At 46.3% G+C, this 12929-nt stretch overlaps 1 protein-coding gene and 2 pseudogenes across 2 annotated transcripts; 2 read left to right on the top strand and 1 right to left on the bottom strand.

The window, feature by feature from the left end:
• The first annotated feature begins 2547 nt into the window (after window positions 1–2547).
• On the top strand, window positions 2548–3945 carry LOC123160792 (ATP-dependent RNA helicase DEAH13-like; annotated as a pseudogene).
• Window positions 3946–3976: 31 nt separating this feature from the next.
• LOC123160782 (ATP-dependent RNA helicase DEAH13-like) lies at window positions 3977–5220 on the top strand (annotated as a pseudogene).
• A 1937-nt stretch (window positions 5221–7157) lies between these two features.
• On the bottom strand, window positions 7158–9703 carry LOC123183005 (F-box protein At5g49610). Of its 2 annotated transcripts, XM_044595726.1 has the most exons (3): window positions 9475–9703; window positions 9124–9197; window positions 7158–8938 (listed from the first exon to the last, which is right to left on the bottom strand). In XM_044595726.1, the coding sequence occupies exon 3, from the start codon at window positions 8882–8884 to the stop codon at window positions 7484–7486; it is 1401 nt and encodes a 466-aa protein (XP_044451661.1). In that variant the 5' UTR covers window positions 8885–8938; window positions 9124–9197; window positions 9475–9703; the 3' UTR covers window positions 7158–7483. The 2 variants fall into 2 exon arrangements, with proteins under 2 accessions (XP_044451661.1, XP_044451660.1); XM_044595725.1 differs by lacking the exon at window positions 9124–9197.
• Window positions 9704–12929: the final 3226 nt, after the last annotated feature.

Below are 12929 nucleotides of genomic sequence, written 5' to 3'. Positions count from 1 at the left end.
AAGATACAAAAGTGCCCAGCAGTGACACGCCACCTCACCAACAACCAAGCAAACTAGAGATGAGCGAAGAAGACCGCTTGGAGTCGACGAAGACCTCCACCATAAACAACCATAATAGAGATGTGAGCCGGACAACAACGAAGTCAGGACTTCAAAGTTGTGCCTCCGAGAAGAGTACAACCGTGGATAGCCGCCACCGCCCGATCCCCAAGATCAGGTTTTCACCCAGAGCAAGATGACCGGAGAGGGGACGACGCGACGGAGCCTTCAGGAAAGATACGGCATCAACAGACGCCGCCACCGTCGGACCGTCAAAGGACTGGGCAAGTGGTATACCCTAGTGCTCACCCCCTTCGTCACACCCTAGCTTCGTCAACCACCCACAATCACTCCACCCGCGTGACCATGGTTGCCCGCCCGCACCTGAGATGCACGCTTAGCCCCCAAGCGTTGCGCCACCCAATGCCAGAAGTGCCGTCCTGCAACCAGACAACCCTGGGACCATACAAAAGCCCCGGCTTTAGCCCACCGACGGAGCCACCAGCAGACGCTCTGCCCCGGACATCCGCAGACCTGCGCCAGCCCACCCGCGGCCGAGGAAAGGGGGAGAAGGAGTAGCGGGCGCATCCAGACAGACACAGCCTTGTGCCGGTGATAGGTGACGAGACCGCATCGAGGCCACATCCCTCCTACCGAGCTCCCGTCGAACACGAGGAAAGGATGAGAAGGAGGAGCGGACACATCCGGACAGACACACGCCTGTGCCGGCGACAGGTGACACAACCGCATCGAGGCCACCCATCCCTTCTCCCGAGCTCCCCATCAAACACACTCCAGTGTCGCCCCACCATGGCAGCCGACACACATCCCTGCGAGGCCACCATCAATCGCGCGTCCACCGATCAGGGATACCAAATTGACCCGCAGCCGCTGCCAAGGTAGCCCACCAGGGATGCCCTCCCACACCGAACGCCGCCATCCAGCTGCAAGGGCCTGACTGGACGGGGGTCGCCCACCTCCACCGCTGTCGCGCCGCCCCCCTCACCATCGCGCCACGGTGAGAGAGGCCGCCCGCTGCCCAGGCCACCCGTGACTCGTAGTGTCAGAGGCGGATCCGGACGCGCTGCCACGAAGCCGCCGCAGCCATCACCACATGCTGGCCTGCACCACCACCATGTCGCCCATCGCACCGCCGCCACGCCACCATCGTCGGCTCGCTCTGGAGCGCCGCCGCGTTGCTGCGTCCGGCATCTAGCTCCGCATCCCAGCCCGCGAGATCCGGCCCGTGCCGCACCCCCTGCGCGAGGAGACGAAGGAGCCCCGCCGCCGCCGGCGACGCATGAGCTTCGCCCGCGCGCGCCCCTTGGCGGCGGGGAGGGGGCGGGGGGGGAGGGGAGGGGAGGCGGCGGCGCTAGGGTTAGCCTCCCGGATGCTCGCGGGAAGGGGGAGGCATCCGTCCGGCCCTGCACAATAGGAGGAAGCACTGGAGTTCTGATGATGCGTATTCACTGGTGCACTCTTCGGTCAAGTACAGTAGATCTTTTTGTAACACCTGGGTTTGTTACTTTCGCAGTGTATAATTATTGCACTTCTCCAAGGTTGGTTTAGATGTTCTTGAAGAATTTTCGCTATTCAAGAATAACTCTGATCAGAAAGGAGTCCTGAAAACAGCGAAGCCATAACTGCAGATGCGATGACTCTAATTTATAAATAACTATAGTGAGGCTTAAAATTTATTTCAGTGGTTTAATCTGATCACTCATTTAGTCGTCTTCTATAATTGTATCATTACACACTTAGTTGTTTTCTGCAATTTTACAATTTACACAGTTTCTTTGTAAAACTAGTACTTTGTTGTTTTGAAATGCACTTGTGTTTCTTTCATTGAAGCTGTATCTGTAATAAGACTGAAACTCCTTACCACATGGCTTAAGTGATCATTTGTAGAGTGACATTCTGAAGCCCTATTCGATGATCATTTTGGATGAGGCACATGAAAGGAGTTTGAAAACAAATATACTATTGGGATGCTTTCTAGAATCGTGAGATACACAAGGTTAGAGCATCTTCAGCCACACCCCCAACAGCCCCCAAGACGCCATTTTTTCTGCCGGCGCCAAAAAAAATCCAGCCCCCCCCCCCCCCCCCCCCTCCAGGACACCGAATTCCGCCGGTTCGGCCCATTTTTTGGTCCAGCAATCCCAGGCCGAACCCAGCGCACTAGGGGGCACTTGGGGGCTCCGGCGGAAGGAAAAATGGCACGTGGGCCACCACTGTCAGGCGAGAAATGCCTTTTCCCCGCCCAGATTCGACCGCGCGCTGCAAGACGCCACTTCCCCTTTCGCCTCCATGTCGATCCCGGCGCCGCCCACCTGCCCACAGCCGCCGCTGCGCCGGTAGAAAGGCCATTTTCCCGCCGAAAAGAGAGGGTTTCCCCGCGACAACCTCCATTCAGCTCATCGGCGCGACCACGCAGGCGGGAATATCGGCGGCTGCCCACCCACAAGGCCACAACGCCGAAGTAGGGGGCTATTTGCCTGTTCGGCAATGGACTCCAACAACAAGGTGATGACTTGTTGTGTCATCTTGCACAATATGATCATTGAGAGCGATCAGGGAGAGCCAGTGTTTGACACTGAACCATATTACAGGCAGGGTCCTCTTGCAACTGTTGATCAAGAGCTTACCTTCATCTTCATTTTGATGGAAGATAAAACTTAACAGGCATTGCTAACTTCTGTGCATGTGAAAGAATGTGTATGTAGAACAACAGGAAAAACTATGCTCTGGGATGAACATTTTATCCAGCACATACGATTAGTATGTTGAATGTAGTGCTGATGATTGGTACCTAGCAGCTAAAAGACTATTTCAAACAAAAGATTGTTTGATGTGATTCCACCAGCTGTGGAGGTACCTACACGACAGCTTCCAGTTAACGTCTGTTCCACAAAGAGGACACATGATGATTATTTAGTGAAAGCTTATAAGGAAGTTCTGCCAATCAACAAGAGTCTAGCACCAGGTGGAATCCTTGTATTTTTCACTGGATAAGGAGAAGCCGATTATTTATTGAGAAGCTGCAAAGAGCATCCAAGCGACAAATTGGTAAGAAGCCTGAAATGGTTCGAGACGAGTATGGTTCAGGACCAGAAATAGACGAGAAGGCATATATGGTATTGATAGAACTGAACCTGAGTACCGAGACAACATGTTTTCCTTGTATGGGGAAGATGTAATGGATGATGAGCTAAATGTTGATTCCTCTGATGCTGAAACAAGAGTGAGATGGATATTGACAGTGATGAGGAGGATTCCGTTGCTCATGAAACTGCAGAAGATGGACTGATGTTATCATTGTTGAAAGGGGATGAGAGTTCATCTGCACTGAAGGCATCCTTTTAAGCTATATCAGGAATATCAGGGTAACCGGAAACTGCTGAGGAATCGAGCAATGATACAGTTGCAGAAAATTCAGGCCTTCAGTTTCTTGTTTCAGTACATGTAGAGAGCCTACACCTGTTTCATATGCTAGGCTCAGGCCTCAGGCTCTGTTTTTTTACGACTGTATGCAATGCTACCAGCTTCGCGTCAGCTTAGAGTCTTTCACGATATTCCCGATGGGTAAAGATTAGTTGTTGTGGTGACTAATGTTGCAGAAACATCTTTAACAATTCCTGGCATAACACATGTGCTATGGATAAGCAAGGCGTCAGCATCCCAACGTGCTGGGAGAGCTGAAAGAACTGGCCCTGGGCGCTGCTACTGGCTGTACTTGCTTCATACGGTAAAGCTTATTTATTTCCTGAATTGACTGAACCAGAGATCAAGAAAACGCAAGTTGATGGCACTGCACAGCTCAAGTTTATGGAAATTGATAAGGTAATGTGCTTAAATTGTCTTCTTTTTTCGAACCATGCAAGAGAACTGCATGTGACAATATAGAAAAAAAAGAGATACAAAGTCATAGAGTACAATGACGACCCAACAACAACAAAACAGGTTGCAAGCTTTCCTTTACCTAGCTACGCGGCCTAACAAGGAAAGTGTGGTTGAATCTGAGCGTTGCTTGAAGACATTGAAAGCACTTCACAACCAAGATAACGTTACATCAATGGAAAAGGCTATGGCACAATACCTTCTGACAATAATTAAAATGCTGAAGAGTCATTAAGGCTGTGCCAGATCCAACCTCATATTGGGATACACAACTGCTTCATCAGCTTTGAGCTATACCACTTTTCAAATTCAGGGCGACACTGGTAGAGAAACAAGTGAAGTTGGTTCTGATCCAGAAGATAAGGATCGACATGAAAGGAAGAGACAGAAGAAGCTCAATGCCATGGTTCGAGAGGCACAGAAATAGGTTTTCGCACTGACGTTTGAACCGTTTCCCTTGCTTTGCGGTCATTTGAGTGTTGAAGAAATCCAGTGGAATTCTGTAGAGACTACTCACTTCACCTGAAAACAATGGAAGAGGTGTCGACGTTGAAAAAGCAACTTGTTCGACTAATATTTCACCATAGCAAATTCCGTGATGGATTTTCTTGGTATTTTGGAGTTTCTGAGGATGTTGAACAGGCCTGGAGGATGAAACCAAAAAAAAAAAAGTCAATGCTGAATGAGAGGAACTTCTGCGGCAAGGAATATGTGTTGGGTGGGCTGATAGGGTTGAAAAGAAGATCGACACTTCTTTTGGATTGTCAAAAGATAATCGAAAGGCTCGAGCTGCATGTTATCAATCTTGTGCTCTCAATGTTATAACATATTTAAACCAATCATCTTCTGTTGCCTCAATTCCACCAGAGTTTGTAGTTTACTCTGTATTACTATGAGTCCCAGCATGACCAGCACGTTAGTCCCATCTTTTCTCGACATAATCAGGAGCCTCCACTGCAGATTGTAGTGTACCCATCAGAGATGCCACCAGTCGGTTGCAGACTAGCAGGTATTTGCGTGGGCTTTGCTTAAAGGGGATGTCTTGCCATGCCTAAGGATGGTTCAAATGTTCCTGGCTCCGTCACCATCTGTTTGTCCCAGCCAAAGAAGAGTTGGAGATTGACAAAAATTAATAGACAACCGGGCGGCATTAAGAGATGCATGGATCCAGATTTTCTTTATCCTGAGATTCAGGCGTGGTTCCAGGATAAATATCTGAGACAGTTTGGAGCAATATGTGCACCAACAAGTTTGCTTCCCAAAGAGGTTAAAGAGAGTTAAAAGGGTAGTCGATTCAAACAGGTTATGTTGCAATTGCTTGACAACTATGCTTATTTCTGGTGGAACAACACATGTTTGGTAGTGAAATAGATATGAAGTACTAACAGGGAAGCATTTGCTGTAATGAAAAAGTAAGGTTGAGATAGCTATCATGAAAAGTACTCCCTCCGTCCCATAATATAAGAGCGTTTTTTACACTAGTGTAAAAAACGCTCTTAGAGACAGAGGGAGTATAACAGAGTAGCTAGGATATATTGCCGTTGAAGGCTTTAGCTAGCGCAGATGTTTGTATTTGATGTAAACTATATTTATTGATTCATTGCATCACCACCATGATGATATACTTCCTCCGTTCCTAAATATAAGTCTTTTTAGAGATTTCACTATGGACTACATACGAATTAAAATGAGTGAATCTATAATCTAAAATATGTCTATATACATCCGTATGTAGTTTGTAGTGGAATCCCTAAAAAGACTTATATTTAGGAACGGAGGGAGTAGTTATTTGTGCGCCTGCTCTTTTTAGTCAGCATATAAAGATATGCCAATTGTTGTTGTCTGATGGATCAATTTTGCGCCTGCTCTTTGTAGTCAGCATATACAAACAGAGGGGGGGTGGAGTGAAGCACTAACTCACAGGAGCCCAGCTTGGGCCTGCTGGCTGGCTGGCTGCTGCATGCCGCGCCGACGGACCTGTGGCGCCTTGCCTCCATCAAGCTCCGCTACCCGGCCGCACGGCACCGGGACTTTCTGTTTGTTCTTATAACAAATTCATGTCTGAGTCCTGACCAGACTGAATTGATGTGCCGTGAAGAGTTTCAGAGTATCTTTAATAGCACAAATAATAGAGTACCCTGCAAATAATATCAGGATAATACACGAGAGTTATTGTCTCAATAGTTAACACAAGCACGTACAAGCATTAGATTCTGTTTACCTACGGTGTTGCATCTTCTGTGTACTTCATTGCTTACCATACTGTTGCAAATGTAATTTTCATTAATCTGGAACACACAAGGAATTCTTGATACTTAAGTCCACCACTATATAGGACTTCGACATTTTGTGTCCCCAAATCTGTTATATTGTTTCTAAATTCATTTGTGATACACAAGACATCAGTGTGCATTGTGTTCGTGCATCAAAAGGTCGTTAAATTATTTGTCTGGCGGCTGCAGACCGCACTGCCTGCCTAGAGATCTCACGCAATATTGAAGGATTGTGAATATTAGTGTGCATTTGGGAAATGATTATTCCATTTGAGCTAAGAAATTGGTGGATTTTGAATATTATCCGAATTCACTAGGGATCATTTAATACTGCAAAAAATTGCTATGATAACAGCCACAAGAAGAGAAATGTGATGATCATGTGAAATACCACTTTTTCTGGCCAATTGTTCCAACAGAAGGACCTTTGACGATCTATGTTGCAGCTTTCAGTACCTAAACATAGTTTGGTTCATGATCGGGGCAGTGGTCAAGGGTGGTATGCTCGCCCTATCCGATGAGAAGAAGACATAATACCTTGAAAAACAAGCAAAGGCCCATCATACAAAGATAAGTGCAGCTCGGTAATTTGCACCATATACTTTGGGTCAGTTGAGAGTGCCCATTTTAAAGATGTACAGAACTAACAAACAAAACAGCAAAAGATCACCCATGCACTTTGTCTCATCTTACTGTATTAATACTGCTATTTAGCCCAACCGTGTCATTCTCAACATACTCCCTCTGTAACTTGTAAAAACGTCTTATATTAAATTATAGAGGGAGTATTATTCTATGTTGGCAGGAGGGCGGCCGGCGGTTGCAGCACAGTGCATAACCGTTGATATATCTCTGTGGTTCTCGAGGAGTACAATGCAGTTGCTAACGGTGATTCTTGCAGGGAAAAATGTTCAGATGTAAGACTATATGGACAGTATGCAACCAAATCAGAACTAGTGGCACCTATTGTGTGACGACTGTATTGGGAAAGAACTTCAAGAAGGAACTATGTAGTACAAAGAAGTTTTGCTCAGGCAAAACTGAACCGCCCAATATATTTCTATCTCTTTATTCTCTTCCTCAAATTTTAGAACAAAGCAAAACAAGCCTACACCCGATTCTTCATGTAGCTGGAGCCATTCTACATGTACTATATGCATTATCAGCTCTTGATTTCTGCCGCACACATTCGAAACCAGCTAACTGATATCCTGAGAATACACGCCATGGAGATGCCGATCTTGATTTACACAATACTGACCTTTCGCCTTTTAACCTTTTAGCTTGGAAGTAGTAGTTTCTTTAGTTGCCTTAGCCAGGGTAGATGACAGGGCAACCTCTTCATCCCTTTTATGCACTGGAGCAAGGCTCTCTTCAAATAAACTGAATCTTGAACCAGGGATGAAGCATGGAACAGAGGTGTGTGTCTCAGTGACCGAAAGAATGCCCTCTAGAACCTGACAGCTAGGATCATAGGTGTAAACCTTTTTATGAAACTTTTCATAAACCCAGTGCTTGCTAGTAGCAATGACAATCTTCTTCCCTGACCTGCAATTGCCAAGAGAACCAATAACTCTCACAGCCTGTGGCTCGCCTAATTCTCTTCTAATGTGCCCGAACAAATCGATTCGATGATTCAGCGTCCAATCACCAGAGCCGTAATCCAGTAGCCCCCAAATCTCCAGGGCACTACCATGAGGGGTTCCGTTGCGAAGGTTCCGGACAATACACACCTGGTCATCCATCACGACCAGATGCTCTCCTTCTGACTGGGACCAGGGGCGTACGTGCTCTCTTGATCCCCAGAACGGTGGTGAACGGACGGATCCGAAGGTCTCCTCTGCGACAGAAAACAATATGATGGCAGCTCTTGGCCTTCTGATGAGAAGAGAAGGACTGATCAACCAGTGCAGGAATCCGTTGGCAAACACAGGTTGTATTTTGCTCATCATAGCATGACCAACTGCAGAATGTGCAAACTTGGACCACCTGAAGGGTACTCCTCCAGCTGCAGGCCTCCAGCAATCAGCCCCTGGTGTGTACACTTCACACCTGAGGATGTCCTCGTGGGCAAGCCCATTGATCAACCTCACTACCTTGTACTCCCTTGTCCGGGCATCAAATCCCAACCCAGCAGTAAAATCACGTGCACGATCACAGTAAGGTGGCAGACGTGCGACTGCCCGTGTGGCTGCATTGCAAACATAGTAAGCTAGCGCGGCGGCATCATATAGAAGGGTGAGGCCACAGCATGGTGAGGGCGTCAGTACTTCCACAGAGTCAGGACGTGCAGAGTCAATGGTGAAGAGTAAATCATCTCTCGGGCCTGACGGTGAGTATGAGCATACTGTGGCGGAGTCCAGTTTTTCTGTGGGTGAGACCACCAGTAGCTTTGGTGCTGGTGGCAGCACCTTACAGGTTGCCATGTGGAGGCTGCAGAAATCCTTGGAGGAGAGGAGTGCAGCCCAAGAGCGGCAAACGGCCCGAAAGCGGAGAATGGATTTGACAGGGAGACGAAGTAGCACCTCCAACATCATGTCATCAGGAAGCAACCGTGCACAAAGAGCTAGAAGGGCCTTCTTCCTCTTGCTGCTTGGGAACGCCTCTGCCGTAATCTTCCCAGCCTCGCCACAGGATGGGATGGCACTCTTTCTCTTGCTGCCACCCATCATTTCACCACCAACTTCTGTTGCGTCCAATCGATATTACTAATTCAGCAAGATGTTCTGCAGTGAAATACACACATGGGAACAATTTGAGTGTTAGTACACTGAACCTCGACGCATTTTAATTTTTTTGGAAAAGGTAAGCAGAATTTAATCCCAAACTTTGTTTAAATAATAAACTGACTGCTATTAGTCCTATATTAGCTGAGAGGGCAATAGGCACCAAAAGAAGTTGCAGGACTCGCCTGCATCTTGGACAGAACAGATATGTGTTTCTTTTGAAGCGAAGAGGCAAGATCGAACCAATTATGATTTTTACCTTGAAAAGAATAAAATGACTGCTCTTAGTGACACTATCTGAAAACAGTAACAGCAGAAGTTTGAGGGTAATAGACAGCGAAATACATCTGAAGATGCCCCCCGCAGTATGTACAATGCTAGTACTAAAATAGAAGGGATCAGATCGACCTTGAGCTAAGACAGATCTAGCTGATTTCATCATTACAAGAAAGTAAGACGAGAGCAGAAGGAGATCCGTGTGACAAGAAGATGAATTAAGGCATCGAACAGATCCGAGCGAGGTAGGGGTTTCTTACCAAGCGAATCCACTGGACGGCGCCCGCGACGAATCCGCGAAGCTTGGAGGATTGGTTATTACGGCGGCTCGGCGGAAGGAAGACTCGATTTTTCTGCCGGGAGAGACGGAGAGATACCGAGGGGAAGGGGATTATTTAGGTTGGAATTGGATACGAACCGGTGAGACTGAGTGGCGAGAGACTTGAAGGTCTGTCGGAAGTGGAACGTCCGATTTCTGTAGTCTGTCGGCATGCCCTTACAGGCGTCCGATTTGACATCAAAGATTGGCATCGTATATATACCCTCCCCGTTGTCGTTAATTACATTATTAGTCGGGATTGGGGTAATTAGTTACAACTTGCTTTTTTCTTTCAAATTACTAGAGCTCCCGCGTTGCCGCGGGAAATGGTTATAATATTTTTTGATGAGACTAGCAAAGAGCCCGTGCGGTACAACGTGAGAGAAAATAACACACACTTTTAACCTTTTCTTTTGCGGGAACACACACTCTTAACCTGATAATAACAATGACTCAAGACCCTAATGGGTCCACGTCCTTTATTTTCACATGACATCATATTTATGTTGCCGACGGTAGCCTCAATGCTCACACAACGAAAACACGTTTGAATGTGGTCAGTCCTAAGGCGTCTCTCTCTCCCTTGCTCTCTCTCTCTCTCGCGCGCACGCACACGCACACTCATTCAGAATAATATGAGGAATATGTTTTTTTCCCGTGAGGTTTTCAGAGGTGTGCATGTGTGGTTATCGATGTTTTTTTTCTCTCAAATTGGTTTTAATGGGTGTTTTTTGCAATTCGAATCGCCGCTGGTACGAAAGAAAATGGATCATGCACTATATATTAATTTTGCACCAAAAACAATATTTTATAAATATTTAACAGCTAAAAATAACATCATATTTAGATTCTACACATTTTCTAATCAAATTTCATATATAACATGTTAAAATCGGAGTTACGGTTTTAAAGATACGTATTTTTTTTGATAAACTACGGACTGATTAACCAAAAAGTCAGGGGGTTTTCTGTTAAAACGAAAAAACGATTCAGCTGAGTTAAATACGAATCGTGGGTTGATTAGTATAAAACGCGGGGGTTTTGTGTAAAACATGGAGAAAAAAACGATTCGTTCTCACTTAAAGATGGATTGCCGGTTAATGGATAAGGCGGTGGGTTTTCTGCAATAAGATACGATGGACAACCAGAAACACTCTGTGCTTTATTATTAGGGAAAGATAAGACATGACGGACGACTAGAAGCACTCTATATTTTATTATTATTAGGAAAAGATTTAAATATGAACGTGTTGTTTTGGCTCTAGGGAGCATATGCTCCCTAATGACCAGTAAAATTTTAATATATAGTAAATGAAATTTAAAATATCTGATTATTTTTACAGATGTATATATATGTTAGTGTAGCAAGTGTGCTTGACAATTTTCATGCGATATGGGATAGCAGTATTACATCGGTGAAGAAACTAAATTAAGTGTAACATTTGAAGGTAATATTTGGCATTTAATTTTTCTTTCGCATAGGTCAAAATGCTTAGGCTTTTCCGTGAAAATATGTAGGTCATTTGGGTGTGACAATGAACATGTTAACATTTTTTTTATTTGCAAATAACATAATAGGCACGCATGAGCGCGTGCTCCCAAGAGCCAAATTAAATATCCGGGAAACAAGTCATTAGTCCACAAGATGCGTTTCAGGCGAGACTTCAAAACACACCGTCCCGGTCGACACTGACCAGTGACTCACATGTTTTGCATTGAAACATGCACGTTTGTTTCCAACACTGTTGCTGCGAAACTGGCTTGTATGGAAAAAGAATAAGGAAATATATTAATATCACGAAGATACTAATTACACTCGAACTCGGCGCCAACAAGATACGGAAAGACATCAAAGACACACATAACCAAAAACAAAAATAAAAAGAGAGAAATATAAAAAACAAAGACCCCGTCGCAGTGACAAAACACTCGCAACAACAACAATCTAACCATCACCAAAGACAACACCCAAACAGCAGAAGAGGATCTTCAAAAGTGGTGCCTCCAAGAAGAAAACAATGCACAAGCATTGTCGTTCCCCGATCAAGGATCTTGAGTTTTCACCCTGGAAAGAGTCCGAGATCCCAAAAACAATGCCTTCGTAAGACCATTGCTAGGTACAACCAATGAAAGCCAAACCTTGAACTTTCACCCTGAAGATCGCGGCTCGATACTCGAATAGCACCCCCAAAAATGTTGTCCATCTGTGTTGCCGCACCCTCCTGCCAAGGCCGCCGCTGCAAGTCCTCAACACCCGACACACAGGAAAAAGCCTATGCCGCCATTCTTCAAAGCAACCAAAACTGCTCTCCTCCATTACAAGTCTCCGATCGCAATCACCATGACTTTCGTCACCACTGTCAAAGCCATGAAAATCTATACTTAGACATGTCCCATGGCACCGCCAAGACAGTGAAGCTTCGCACCACACCCTTGTTGGGAAAAGTTGCATGGAAAACAAAAAATTTCTACGCACACGCAATGATCTATCCATGGAGATGCATAGCAATGAGGGGGAGAGTGTGTCTACGTACCCTCGTAGACCGTAAGCAAAAGCGTTTCTCAATGCGGTTGATGTAGTCGAACTTCTTCGTGCTTCAACCGATCAAGTACCGAACGCACGACACCTCCGCGTTTTGCACACGTTTAGCTCGGTGATGACCCTCTCCTTCTTGATCCAGCAAGACGTCGAGGTAGTAGATGAGTTCCGTCAGCACGACGTCATGCTGACGGTGATGGTGAGGTGGTCCTCGCAGGGCTTCACCTAAGCACTACGAAAATATGACCGAGGGTGTAAACGGTGGAGGGGGACGCCGCACACGATTAGGCAATTGTCTAGTGTGTGCTAGGGGCGCCCCCCCCCCCCCCACACACACATATATATATAGGTGGGAGGGGGAGGGGAGAGCCCTGGAGGCGCCCCAAATAGGACCGAATCCTACTTGGGTTCCTCCTTGGCCGGCGCCCCCTTCGTTATTTACCGGAGGGGGAAGGAAAGAGGAGGGGGAGAAATGGAAGGGGGAGGCCTAATCCCCCCTTTCCTTTCTCTTCCCCTCTTTCCTTCTCCCTTTGGTTCGGCCCATATGGGGGGCGCACCAGCCACGTGGCTGGTGCGTTTCCCCTCTTGGCCCATAAGGCCCATGTCGAGACTCCTCTATGCATAGAATATCGTCCTATATATCAATTACCTCTCGACCATTTCAAGACTCCTCGTCATTGACCGTGATCTCATCCGGAACTCCGAACAACATTCGGTCACCAAATCACGTAACTCATATAATACAATATCGTCATTGAACGTTAAGCGTGCGGACCCTACGGGTTCGAGAACTATGTAGACATGACCGAGACACCTCTCCGGTCAATAACCAATATCGGAACCTGGATGCCCATATT

This window comes from Triticum aestivum, chromosome 1D (assembly GCF_018294505.1).
Source record: "Triticum aestivum cultivar Chinese Spring chromosome 1D, IWGSC CS RefSeq v2.1, whole genome shotgun sequence".
NCBI classification, from domain to species: Eukaryota; Viridiplantae; Streptophyta; class Magnoliopsida; order Poales; family Poaceae; genus Triticum; species Triticum aestivum.
Note: the sequence above shows the minus strand (reverse complement) of the source record. Positions and strands in the feature narration are given on the sequence as shown.